General features: G+C 47.2%; 1 protein-coding gene across 2 annotated transcripts in view; it reads left to right on the top strand.

Moving 5' to 3' along the window:
* The window catches only part of Ccdc93 (coiled-coil domain containing 93), a 77,796-nt gene extending 68,205 nt beyond the window's left edge, over positions 1–9,591 (top strand). For both annotated transcript variants that reach the window (XM_038349018.1, XM_038349017.1), the window contains exons 23-24: positions 1,531–1,644; positions 3,738–9,591. In XM_038349018.1, coding sequence (XP_038204946.1) covers positions 1,531–1,644; positions 3,738–3,791 — 168 coding nt within the window. In that variant the 3' untranslated portion in view covers positions 3,792–9,591. The remainder of the gene's footprint in view (positions 1–1,530; positions 1,645–3,737) is intronic.
* The last annotated feature ends 3,486 nt before the right edge of the window (positions 9,592–13,077 follow it).

Raw genomic sequence — 13,077 nt, 5'->3', positions numbered from 1 at the left:
ATCCTGGGCCAGGTAGAGACCTGTCTCAGGAAACAAGGTGAGAGCTAGCAGCCAAGTTTATCCCCTGGCCTATGCACACATAATCATGCACATAAATACCCACACGTGTGTGCACATGCACCATCACGGCTACTTGCAGGCAGCATCTGCTCTGTACACAAAGTCTTCCTGCCTTCACCTCCTGGATGGCTGATGTTCTACATTTAGCTTCAGGAAACACTGCACACACCACTCCTGGTTCTGCTGAGTTGTCCCTCCTCAGAGCAACCGCCCTCGCCCCCAGCCTTCTGCAGCACAGAGTCCACACCCTCACCGTCTCAATCCATTCCGTTTTCCTCAGCACCGATGCTGCTGAGAACTGTAGTGTGCATTCGCTTGGTTGGTTGGTTGATTGGTTGGTTTAGCTTGGCACAGTACCAGGATGTGCCTAGTGAGAACAAAGACTTTGCTTGTTCACTGATAACTTCAGCGTCTCTGTAGATGTCCCTTACTAATAAAGGACCTGAGATTAGTCCCTAGAACCCTGAGAAAATGTCAGATGCAGTGGTGTTAGTGTATACTTGTATTTGCGGAGACATCCCTGGGGCTTGATGGGGTACTTGGTGAGTTTCAGGCCAGTGATAGTCCCTGTCTCTAAAACAAGGTGGGGCCTACTAGGTGGCTCACTGGGTGTAAGCACATGATGGAAGGAGAGACAAGCTGTCCTCCAATCTCTACTCACAACCTTCCTGAGCTTTTGGCTACCTTAGAAAATCCCTTGAAGTCAGCATCTAGTGTCTGTGTATAAGAATAGAGGGAAACGGGGCTGGAGAGATGACTCAGATGTTAAGAGCATTGCCTGCTCTTCCAAAGGTCCTGAGTTCAATTCCCAACAACCACATGGTGGCTCACAACCATCTGTAATAGGGTCTGGTGCCCTCCTCTGGCCTGCAGGCTTACACACAGACAGAATATTGTATACATAATAAATAAATAAATATTTTTTAAAAAAAGAATAGAGGGAAACAACCTTTAACCTAGTCAAAGTAATTGTAAATAGTTTATCCTATGGTGCAGTTGCAATAAATGAAAGGGTAATGGGCTATTTTATTATAAATACACAATAATATACATCAGGGTTACTCACCTACAACACTGCCGACATTCTGGGCCAGATAATCCTTTTCCTTATCATAGTCCCAGACCTGTAGGGTAGTGAGCAGCTTCTCCTTGCTGGTGGTGCTGGCAAGTCCTTCCTTGCAGTTGTGACACCCAAAACGTCTTGCAGATACTCACAAATACTCTCTAAAGACAAAGTAATTCTCAGCTGAGAATCTCTCCATGCTGTTCCTCTAATGTTCCATGGCAGTTAAGCTGCCGAATGGATTATAGAGCCTGAAGATGGTATTTATCATTCAAGAAAATAGGCCAGTCAGAGAAATTATGTTTCGAAGGGAGGCTTGGAAGAAACAGATGCGAATGTTAGTCAGATGCCTGTGGTAGTCGCTGTCAGAATGACTATTCATTCATTCTCCGAAATGTTTACAACAGATGGAAAAGAAGAAGCAGGAGAACAAAATGAGAAGGGATCAGTTGAACGATCAGTACCTGGAGCTGCTGGAGAAGCAGCGGCTGTACTTCAAGACCGTGAAAGAGTTCAAAGAGGTGAGCGGGTGCGGGCGGACAGGTCATAGCCAAAATCAAGTGCTCGTTCACCTCGCCTCAAGATGCACCCTTAAAAACCAGAGCTGGGGGCTGGCAAGAACTGAGCTCTTTCAGTGAGGCGCTTGCAATGAAAGCAGGAGAACTTGAGTTTGGACCCTAGAACTCACGGGGGAGGGGAAAAAACAGGTATGGAACCCACTTATAATCCCAGTGCTGGGGAAGAGGAGGCAGGAGAACTCTGGGGCTTGTTGGCCACTCAGCCTAGCCTACCCCATGAGTTTCAGGCCAGGAAGATACCCTGTCTCAGAAAAGTAAGCTAGGGCCAGCAAGATGGCTTAGTAAGTAAAGACGTTTTCTAACAAGCTTGGCGACTTGGCTTCAATAGGCAGTGCCCACATGGTGGGAGGAGGGAACCAACCCCACAAGTTGCCCTGTGATCTCAGTGGCAGGCACACACGCACACACAAAGTAAATACATAGAAAATATCATTTTAAAAAGAAGGTAGACAATGCCTGAAGGGCAGCAACTAAGCCTGGCCTCTGACCTCCATAAACACATGTATACACGTGTGCAAGCATACACATGAACATTCCATGTTGATTGTGTTTTTGTTTATTTTTAAAGATTATGCTGTCTCTTCTTCCACCTTATTCTTCCCCACCTGGCCTACCCTCTGTTTTATGACTTAGCTTTGGTAACTGTACGCCTGTCTTCGGGCATAGCAACAAATCTCATCCTTCCAAATGTTCTCCCAGCTCTGACTGTGCCTCTGGCATAAGCCAGGTTGTAAAACAGACGTGGTGTCTGTCCCTACGGAGCTCTGCTGTGCTGAAGGAGACAGATGAGAAACTAAGAAGCAAATGAGCAGAAGCCCTAGTGAATAAGATATAATAAAGTAATAGTGTCAGCTTCACCATAGAGAGACAGTGCAGATTTGCAACCAGGGCGGACTCTGCAGGTGAGCAGGGCTCGGCTGTAGGGAAAGTGACAGCACATTAGCAAGCAGCCTAGGGTCCTGAGGCGCGGGAAGCGCCCAGTGACTGGTGTGGAGCACATATGTGATGCACGTGTGTGTGCAAGTGCATGTCCATGCATGTCTGTGCAGAGACTAGAGTGGGCTGATGGACATCTGCTCTCTCATCCGTCCACTATATTCCCTTGAGGCAGGATCTCCCACTGGGTGTAGAGCTAGACTGGCAGCCAGGAAGACCCAGCAGTCGTCTGTCCGCATGCCCACAGCACCAGGGCTACAGACGTGTGCACGGTCCTGCCCATCTTTCCAGACTCGGGTCCTCCTACTTGCTCATCAGGCATACTTGCCCACTGAGCCATCTCCCCAGCCTCTCAGCTTCCTTTTGGTTAGAGACATGAGAACGCTTTGGCAAGGACCTGGGGTTGAACTGTCAGGTGGACAACTCTAGAATTTGCTGAGGAAGGGAATACAGAAGGGTAACTGGTAACTCAGGACACTGGACACCATTGGCAGGGAATGGGGCCAGTGGCGTCCCTCAGCCATGGCACTCAAAGTGTTTAGTTCCCTTCATAAACGCCTCTCATTGTGTCTTCTGTGCACTTCTTAAGGCTGAGAATACTCTCCATCTTCGCTAGATGAACCTCTCTCTTTCACTTGCTGTGTATACCCTAAAGCTACCTTGCTCACCTCTTAGGATACAGTCTCCAAGGCCCCTTCTCCCCTCCTTTCCTCTCAAGCAGACTGGCAAATAAGCTTTCTGATTCTGTTCCCTGGGAGAGTTTAAAAAGTTCTGTCTTGACACAGGTCAGTAGGTCACCAAGCAGTGTCATGCCAGGAGACAGCATGCTAGAGTGTTTGCGTGGCAGTCCAGAACACTGGATTGGATCCCAGCGCATCTGTAATTCTAGTACTCAGGAAGTAGAGGTGGGAGGATCAGAGATTCAAGGCCATTTTTGGCTTTGTAGCCAGTTCAAGACCAACTTAGGCAATGTGAGGCTCTGTGTCAAAAAGGGGACGGGCAGTTACTAAGACTGGGTGTAAAGTTGGGGTATCTTTGGAGACCCCGTGTGAGTGCCAGTGACTAACGCTCATTGCTGTCCTCTTCCTCTGCTTTCCCAGGAGGGCCGAAAGAACGAGCTGCTACTGTCCAAGATCAAAGCCAAGGCCTCCTGAACATGCACCTCCACTTCTGTGTGTTGTTGGTACTTTTCAAATGGCATGTACAGACTACAGGATCCCGAAACAGTTCTGAAAATGGTGGAGATGCGGGAAGATTCATTTCTACTCTGGATGGATGTTTCTTTCCACTGTTTCATTTCATCTCTCCTGGCTGCAGCTGGTGGCCTCAGACAGAGTGACAGACACCGTGGCTTGGGTGGCATCCTCGGACCCTGTGAAGAAATGTGGGCAGTGCTCCTTCACTCTGTCCACTCAACTTTTTTCTCCAGTAACACTGCATTTGTGAAGGTACCCGGATTTGTACGGGCCCTGAGAATAAAGACCATTATGTTCAGCAAGTATTAATTGAGCAACTGCTGAAAAATGAGCCCTGGGGTAAATGTAGCAGACTACAGAACATCATCCCTTTCTCCTCTGGCATCTAGCAGGGGACAGAGCAGATACAACCTCTTATCCCCTAAAGCTTGTCCCTTGAAATGCTTCCGCAGGCTGCTGAGTGAGCAGCCAGCCCATTTGTGTTGCTGGTTTTGGCCATGCCCCAACCGTTGTGCCTTTTGTCCTGGCCTCTCACAGTGCGTACGGACCATAGGCTGGGCTGGCATGTTGAGCAATTAGCCCATGGGTGTAGAGACTAAAGCAGGAGAGGTTCAGGTTTACTTGCGTTCACTTGTCTATGTGGGAAGACTGATATAAAGTGACCGTGATGGGCTTTAGAGATGGGAACCCTTCATGTGGAGCCATGCTTCTCTAGTGTTTCCTTTGGCATGGCTGTAGGTCTGTCCAACCCTCAGGCTACATGTGGTCAAGGTGAGCTGTCAAGGTGTCAGTGTCGTCCTTCAGCCCTGCACATCACCAGGATCACCTGGTGGAAATGCTACAAATGCACCTTCCACTGAGGACTCTTCGGCTAGCATTGAAGCCTCCCATATCAGGATGGGTCCTTGTTTGAGGCATACCCCACGTTCCTGCACTGTAGACGTCGGGATCTAAGTAAAGACTAAGATGTGTGTGCTGTTCAGTATCATCAGCGCAGGCATGGGGAAAGATAGCAGGGGCTGAGCATGGAGGAACGCAGATTTGTACAGTGGGGCACAAGGACTCCATGCAGGAAACAACACTTGGGCTAAATCTAAAAAGAACAAAATGTTAGCTGAAATAGGAGGAAGGATCTTTTTTAATAGCCCCTGAAGGGTTGGTTTTAGGCTCTGGGAATGAGCAGTCAAAGCGATTGCTGAGTACTCCCCCAGCAATTAAGAACCTAGCGACTGGGTCATGCTCAGTAAACCCCAGTGTGGGGTCTGTGCCCCAGTCTGCATAGATTTGGCACACGTGTGATCCGAACAGCAGGTTGGACCATTTGACAGAAGCGTAACTATGGGAGGCAGGGGGAGCATCGCGCAGTCCCAGAAGCACTGTTCGTGTTTCCTAATGTGTGTAGTTAAGAGAGGCAGGAGTCATACGGACTCAGGAAGAGGTGCTGGGGGCAGTTGATAGAGTGCGTGCCTAGGTTCCATCCCTAACATCACATAAACCAGACATGGTAGGTACACTTGGGATCCTGGTTCTCAGGATGTAGAGTCAGGAGGAACAGGATGTCAAGGTTATTCTAGATTGAACAGCAAACTGGAAACCAGCCTGGGCTACAGAAGACTCTGTCTCCCATGCAGGCCTAAGAGCATCATGAGTTCCTGACCCAGGGGTCACTGAGCTGTGATGAGCTGGGTAGGAGCAGCAGCACATAAAGTATCACACCCCCCCCCATGCCAGCCCACTTCCTAGAGAGCTGTGTGCGCACCTGTACGTCCGCTGGGACCTGGTGGTCACAGGAGCACTGGGAAAGGCTCAGTTGTGGAGTGATGCTCTGAGGGAGGAGGCAGCATCTTGACTGTGTTAGAACTGTTCCGGTTCAGAGAGGAAGCTCGCCCACCCAGAACTCTGGCTGATGTCAGTGTTTGACCACAGGGAAGTGGGAACAGGTGAGGTTCAAGGTCTCTGGAGTCCACTATCTGTGTCTGGGAGAGGTATGAAATGCCTGATCTAAAGCAATCATAATTGGTTTTGGAGATGGAAACTTTACTTGGTATTGTTTCCGGGGGTTACTTTGGTATGGCCTTAGCCAGGGATAGCTATGAACGTGGTCCAATACAACATTCTAAAGTGGTTTAAAACATGGTTCTTTTCCCTCTCTGTTTCTTTACGATGTGTGTGCTCTGTGTAAACTTTGTAGATGACAGTATCACGTTATAACATCAAAAGCTTGATCACTCCTGGTAGGGAGATATTGGTAGATACCTTGTCCCATTTTTTAATTCACAAGACTTAATACAGACGGTGAGAGATACGTGTTGCTCGCTCTACAGTGCCGGGTGTGAACTCCTTTCTGAGGAGCAGGCCATAGATCTAAAGAAAATGCAGTTGGTTACCCCATAACAGCCATTCCACTGTTGCACCAATGCGCACGTCTTGCCGGCTGGTTGGTATTATAACATGCAAGTTCATAGCTGGGTAAGACTGTTAACCACACCTTCCCCCCAGCTGTCTGTGCAGCAACATCTGCCGCTGTGAAAGCTAACCAGCAGGGAGAAAGCCCCTGGCTTGCATCTACCGTGATTTTTCTGTCCTACAGAGAATGTGTCCTACATTCAAAGTATGTGGTATCTAAAGTAGTGGTGTCTTACCATCTGGTGTTCTAGTGGGAAACCATGAGCAATGGCTAACCTGCATTTTGAAGCCTTCTGGGTTGACTAGGTTGGTTGAACACTCTTTGAATTAGGCTGCAGAAACTAGCACTGAGAATCCTACATTTGCTTCCGACATCCTGAAACATAAGATAACACCTTTGTGGGTAATTCAAGCATGAAGTAGGCTGAGGAGATTCCTCAAGGGCCCTAGTCATTTCAGAATCTACCTGGAGACTGGTGAAAGGGAGGGCCTACCAGGGCAGTGTCTTCTGTGCCCAGCATGTTATAGCATTGAGTTCTGAGCTTACTGGCTCTTTACCAGAATTATAAGACAGTGGAGAAACGTCTGTAAGTGACTTTTTTTTCCAGTGTAGTCTAAAAGAAACCAGCCTCAGAGCAGTGAGATTGTTGACAGGGCTGGTGCCCAGTGCCATGCATTCTTAGGACCAGTCTGCAGGTCAGGAGCTGCTTCACTGCTCCTTGCTTCTTATGGAGTACCCAGGGGTGCTCTGATAACGATCAGGCTCAGAGCAGCTGTGAGCTTGGTTAGAATAAGGTAATAGTGAAAGGCCTGGGAGGAGGTGGGGCCATGTTCTCCCATGTTTGTGTGTAGTCGGCCAGCACCACAGGGCAGCACATAGCACCACCCAACAACTGCCAACCTGCGTCCAAAGTGGTGGTGTTTTTCCTACTGGAGCAGAGTCCTTCCTGGGCATAAGCTCCTGTTAGCCTGATCTTGCAAATGGGGTTCTGGTCTGTAGCCCTTGGTTCAAGACACAGTGAAGACACAGACTGGTAGTGGAAGCAAACCAGCGTGGGTCACCAGGCAGGGCTTTTCCTCTCCAGAGTGTTCCTGGAGATCTCTCAGAACCTTGAACAAAGCAAGGGGCAGGCCCTCCAGCAGCCCTCTTTCTACCTCACAGAGTGTCATTCCCATGGATTGTCACTTTGGCAGACTCTCTTCTTACCTATCCTGAGTAAAGTAGGCACCACCTGAAGGGGTATGTGGGACCCCAGCCTGCCCTGCAGCCTGTACATCCTGCATTCCCTCTGCTCCCCGTGTTTCTAGCCTGCCTGTTCTCCAGGTGGTGGATGCTCAGTTTAAGGGGACTGGGCATTCTGGAAGTAACTTCTAGCCGTGACTTTGACTGTGAAGGTTCAGGTGGCTATATTGAAATACGCCCTGAGGAATACTGTAGGGAAGTGTTGTATGGTGTGCTCATTGCCAGGGTTGGTCACCAAGAGGAAGAACACCTTACTTCAGGGCAGTGCAGTGATGGGTAAGATGGGTGTTATTGTCCATTCTCGGAGCTGAGCATGGCCGGAGGAAGAGCCTTATGAGATGCATCTTAGAGCCTGCCATGCTCTCCCCCTAGCAGCAGGTGGCAGTAGGCCAAAGTTGTACATAAAAAGTCAATAAAGCGCTCGCCTTGCAAGCATGAGGGCCTTGGTTAGGATCCCCAGTATCCATGTAAAAAGCCAGGCCTGGCCGATTGCTCGTGTATTCCCAGCACTAGAGAGGCAGGGACTGAAGGATCTCTGGGCCTCACTGACCAGCCGGACTAACTGAATTAGTAAGCTTCGGGTTCAGTGAGAAAACCTGTCTCCAAAAATAAGGTGGGGTGCAATCAAGAAGCTGTCTGAGTTGTCCTCTGGCCTTCACATGCACAGGCACATACGTGTACATACACACACATACGCCATGCATATATAGGAGCATACACATACAAAAAAGTAATGCATGTGTTCCATCTTCTCAGAATAAATATGATGTGTAAGATCATGAGTGGGCTTTGGGATCTCATCTGCAGTATGTTTGACATTCTGTGTCCCCGTCAGCCTGTATCTGTTTCCTCGATGGACCAAGCTCACCCTCCATGGATATTTTCCCCATGTGCCCCCTGAAGAGGACTCTGTCCTCTCCCTAATTTGGGGTAGTGGCTTTTGATCACCTGTGTGTTCCCTTTTACATTGGCCTCCTGATCATAATACAGTCCACCCACCACATCCCTGTTGTCTGTCCCAATGACACATGTCACTGCTTTCGGCCCCCAGTCCTTTGTAATGTCTGCATCTTCCCTCTCTGGAATGTGTAAGGGCAGCAGAAGCAGGGACCTTACCCGCCTCATTGTGGTTCCCCAGACAGTCAGCACATCTACGTGATGAAGTTGGCTCCCCAAATTGCATCTTAACATCCTGTAGCAGCAAGCTATAGATTTAACCTAATCCATGCTCCGGCTGAAGCAGGCTGGTGGCTCTAGAAGCAACATTAAAGTTTTCATTAGTCACCAACCTTGAAGGTCGGAATGGAAAAAGAGCTTTCCAGAAGTTTCCAGACTTTAACCAAGATCACCTTCTGAAGATGTCCAATATTGTGGCAGGGAGGGCACATCAGTGTCAGATAGGATGGTGAGTTTGTTCTTCTTTCAGATGTGGTAGATGCATCTTAGCCACGTGAATCCACAAAAATGGGTGGTACTGTCCAGCCGTGGGCAGCAGCATCCCATACAGAAATGGCAGAGCTGCAAACCTGTGGCCTCCTTGGAGGACAACTGAGTAGTACGTTTATCACAATTCCAAGTGTACCGCCTTTTGAACCAGCAGTGCCACGTCTAGGAACTTTTCTTAAGTATGGAAACTTTTATTACAGCACTGTTTGTAATAACACAAAGTTGAAAACTATCATTAATTCAGAACAGGGGTGAAAAATCATGGCCCATCTCTACAATGGGGCATTTTGCAGACATTTAAAAGAAAAGGCCTGTGATATGTAGTGATAGGAAATGATCACAGATCTTGAAGCCACATGGTTAAGTGGGAGAAGAAAACATGCATGAACATGCATGAAATGTTAGAGTTCGGAATAGAGATAAATACATGTGTTGTAGGTGTGTATGCATATGTATGTGTGCATATACTCACATAAATGCTTGTGAAACGTCTGCTTGCCTGTGCCCAGGCTGTCTCTGAAAAGTGACACAGAATGCTGGCAACCTTGGTTGTCTCTTGGAAAATGGTGGGAATGACTTTTCACTGCTTGTCTTTTGTCTTCTGGAATTTTGTACCATGTACATGCATTATCTACTCAAAAATAAATAGTTTTTGAAGTTTAATTTGGTTTCATTTTTTAAAAAATGATGGGAGAAGAGTACACTTCCATTAATCTGCTATCTGCTTCCTTCCTTCCTTTCTTTTTAGGGGAGGGGTTAGACACATGGTGTTGAGACAGGGTCTCATGTATCCCAGATTGGGCTCAAACTCTGTATAGCAAGGGTGAACCTGAGCTTCTGATCCTCTGGCCTCCCCCTCCCAGTGCTGGGATTACAGGTATGTTTCTCCACACCCAATGTATGCAGAACTGGGATTGAACCCAGGGTTTCTTGCATGATAAGCGAACATTCTACCAACTGAGCTACACCACCACCATCCCCCATCAATATGTTTGGTTTTGTTTGTTTGTTTTGTTTTTCAGGCAGGGTTTCTCAAAGTAACCCTTGCTGTCCTGGAACTCACTTTGTAGACCAGGCTGGTATCGAACTCAAAGATCCACCTGGCTCTGCCTCCTGAGTGCTGGGATTAAAGGTGCTCAGATAATTTGTTGGTTTTTTTGAACAAAAGCAAATTACTGGAGTCAAGCAGTGTGATGCTGTTCTTGGATGCCAACTTGACCAAATCTGAATTTAACTAAAACCCAAATGATTGGCACAACTGTAAGGGACTTTTTCTGAATTAAATTACTTAAAGTGAGAAGATTCACTTCTAATCCAGATTTTTAAGGTGGGAAGATCCACCTTTAATCTGGACTACATTTTCTGCAGGCAGACTATGGCAGAAGAAGGTAGCATGCCCCCTCCTTGGTCTGCTTGCTCTCACTGTCAAGTGCATTTCTTCACTGGCATTAGAGGTTACTTCTTTGGGATTTTGGTATATACTGAAGACCAGCTGAGACATCCAGCTTCATGGACTAAACAACTACTAGATTCATAGGCAGCCATTGTTGGACTAGCTAAACCACTGCCTGAAAATTATTCATGCATGGAGTCATGCTGTAAGTTCTGTTACTCTAGAGAACCCTGGCCAATACAGACAGCTACACTCATTTGCTTGGGTCTTAGGCACTGGACCACATGAAGGGCTGGCCGTGTCTGCTGGAAGAGCCTTGGGGACTGGGGAAGATGGTTCTGCTCTTGTGTGTATGTTTACCAGGGATGGGAGAGCTGAAACTGCTCTTGGGTTGCTGTATCTCATGAGAATCACATTATAACCTGCCTGTTGACACTTGCAGTACAAAAGGTAGGGACAGTACCTCTGAACAATTCCAGCAACTAGGCCTAGGTCACCTGGAACCTTCTGCGGGTGCTCTGCTTGTTGGTTTTTATTGTCCAACTGGACACAAACCTAGAGTCATCTGGAAAGAGGGAACTTCAAATGAAGAATTGTCTCAGATTGGCTTGTGCCCATATCTATAAGACATGGTCTCAATGGATCTGGAAGGGCCCCGCCAACTATGGGCAGCACCATCCTTAGGCAAGTGGCCCTCATCCATATATAAAACTAGCTGAACACGTGTCAGAGAGGAATCAGTAGGCAATGTTCCTCCTCTGTGGTTTCTACTTCAGTTCCTGCTCTGCCTCCCCTCACTAAAATTAAGCATGTTACCTGGAAGTATAAGTGGAAATAAACTCTTTGTTCTCCAAGTTGCCTTTGCTCTGCATCTTTGTCACAGCAATAGAAGGCAAACTAGAAGAACAGCTAACTGTTTTGTCCATCTCTGGGGCATTAGTTCTTTCTCTTGTAGCTGTGATTGGATAGCTGACAAAAGCAGCTTCAGGAAGGAAGCGTTTGTTTTGGCTCACAGTTCCAAGGGACACAGTCCATTGTGGTGGGGATGCATGGTAATAGGAACCTCAGAAGTGTCTCGTCACATTGTACCCACTATCAGGAAGCATAGGAATAATGCTTGTGATCAACTTGCATATTCAGTCTGAGATCCCAAGTCTATGATGCTATCCATTCTCATGGATGCCTGCCTCTGATGACCTAATCTAGAAACTGCCTCACATAAAATTCCTAGAGTTTTATTCTATGGAGATTTTGAATCCCCTCAAGCTGACAATCAACTTTAACCATCAAATCCCCAGGGAAGGAGCCACAACTCTGGTTAAGTATTATTTAAGTGCGGGTGGGTGCACACATGTGTGCATGTGCACATACATGTGAGTGCAGGTGCCTGTGATGGCCAGAAGAGGACATTAGATATCCCTAGAGCTGGAATAACAGGCATTTGTCAGCGCCTGACATGCATGCTAGAAATGGAACTCAGGTCCTCTCCAAGAGCAGCAATGACTCTTAACCTCTGACTACCTCTAGCCCAGGTACTGCTTGTTCTAAAGCAGGGAAGTCCTCTACTTGGTCAGTTTATTTTTTTTTCTTGAAAGGAAAACTTTTTAATTCAAATTAAGTATATATAAGCCGGGCGGTGGTGGTGCACGCCTTTAATCCCAGCACTCGGGAGGCAGAGGCAGGCGGATCTCTGTGAGTTCGAGACCAGCCTGGTCTACAAGAGCTAGTTCCAGGACAGGCTCCAAAGCTACAGAGAAACCCTGTCTCGAAAAACAAATATATATATTTGCCATCTTAATAAATTTTAGTTAATTAATTATTTTTACATACCAACAACAGTAAAAAGATGGAAAACCAAAATTCCCGGAGGTGTGACAAGCTTCTGAAACAAACTGGGGACCATTTGCTTCCATGTTTCTGCTCAGTGAGGATCGTCATCATTCACTGATACATTCAACCAATCAATCAGTGTCAAGCACTGATACAATCATGAAGAGAGCAGACAAGAGAACCTGTCTTCCCAGAGGGACTGGGGTTGGGAGAAAGCACACAAGAACATGACCACATCCGCTGCTTCAATGTGCTGGTTAAAACAAGGAAGATGGACCTGGGGGACTGGGTTTCATGGTGGCTGCATTGTTACACTGAAATGTTAGGGAAAGCCTCAGTCACCAAACAGGTGACAATTCCAAGAGTAAAAAGACTCTGACTAGGCACATACCCAGATGAGTTTGAGGACCTGTGTGAGGAGCCATGGGAGGGTTTTGAGAGCATCTCTAATGGAGCTCCCTTTGGAAATGATTGACTGCAGGGTCCAAATTACAAGATAACTATAACATAATGAATATGACTTAGACAAAAGTTTCTTAAGGCTTTCCCCAGACCCGTGTGTGTGTGTGTGTGTGTGTATTTGAGACAAAGTCTCATGTATCCCAGGCTTGAACTTTGTCTCAGTTAGGGTTGCAACTGCTGTGAAGAAACACCATGAACATGGTATTTCTTATAATGGAAAAAGTTTAAGGGGTGGCTTACAGTTTCAGAGGTTTAGTCCTTTATTATCATGATGCGTAATGGAAGCATGCAGGTAAACATGGTGCAGGAGCTGAGAGTCCTATATCTTGATCAGCAAGCAACAGGAAGTGAACCATCTCACTGGGTGTGGCTTGAGCATAAAAATGATCTCAAAGCCTGCTTCCACAGTGACACACTTCCTCCAACAAGGCCACACCTCTTAATAGTGCCACTCCCTTAGGGGG

The sequence above is a fragment of the Arvicola amphibius genome, chromosome 12, assembly GCF_903992535.2.
Source record: "Arvicola amphibius chromosome 12, mArvAmp1.2, whole genome shotgun sequence".
NCBI classification, from domain to species: Eukaryota; Metazoa; Chordata; class Mammalia; order Rodentia; family Cricetidae; genus Arvicola; species Arvicola amphibius.
Note: the sequence above shows the minus strand (reverse complement) of the source record. Positions and strands in the feature narration are given on the sequence as shown.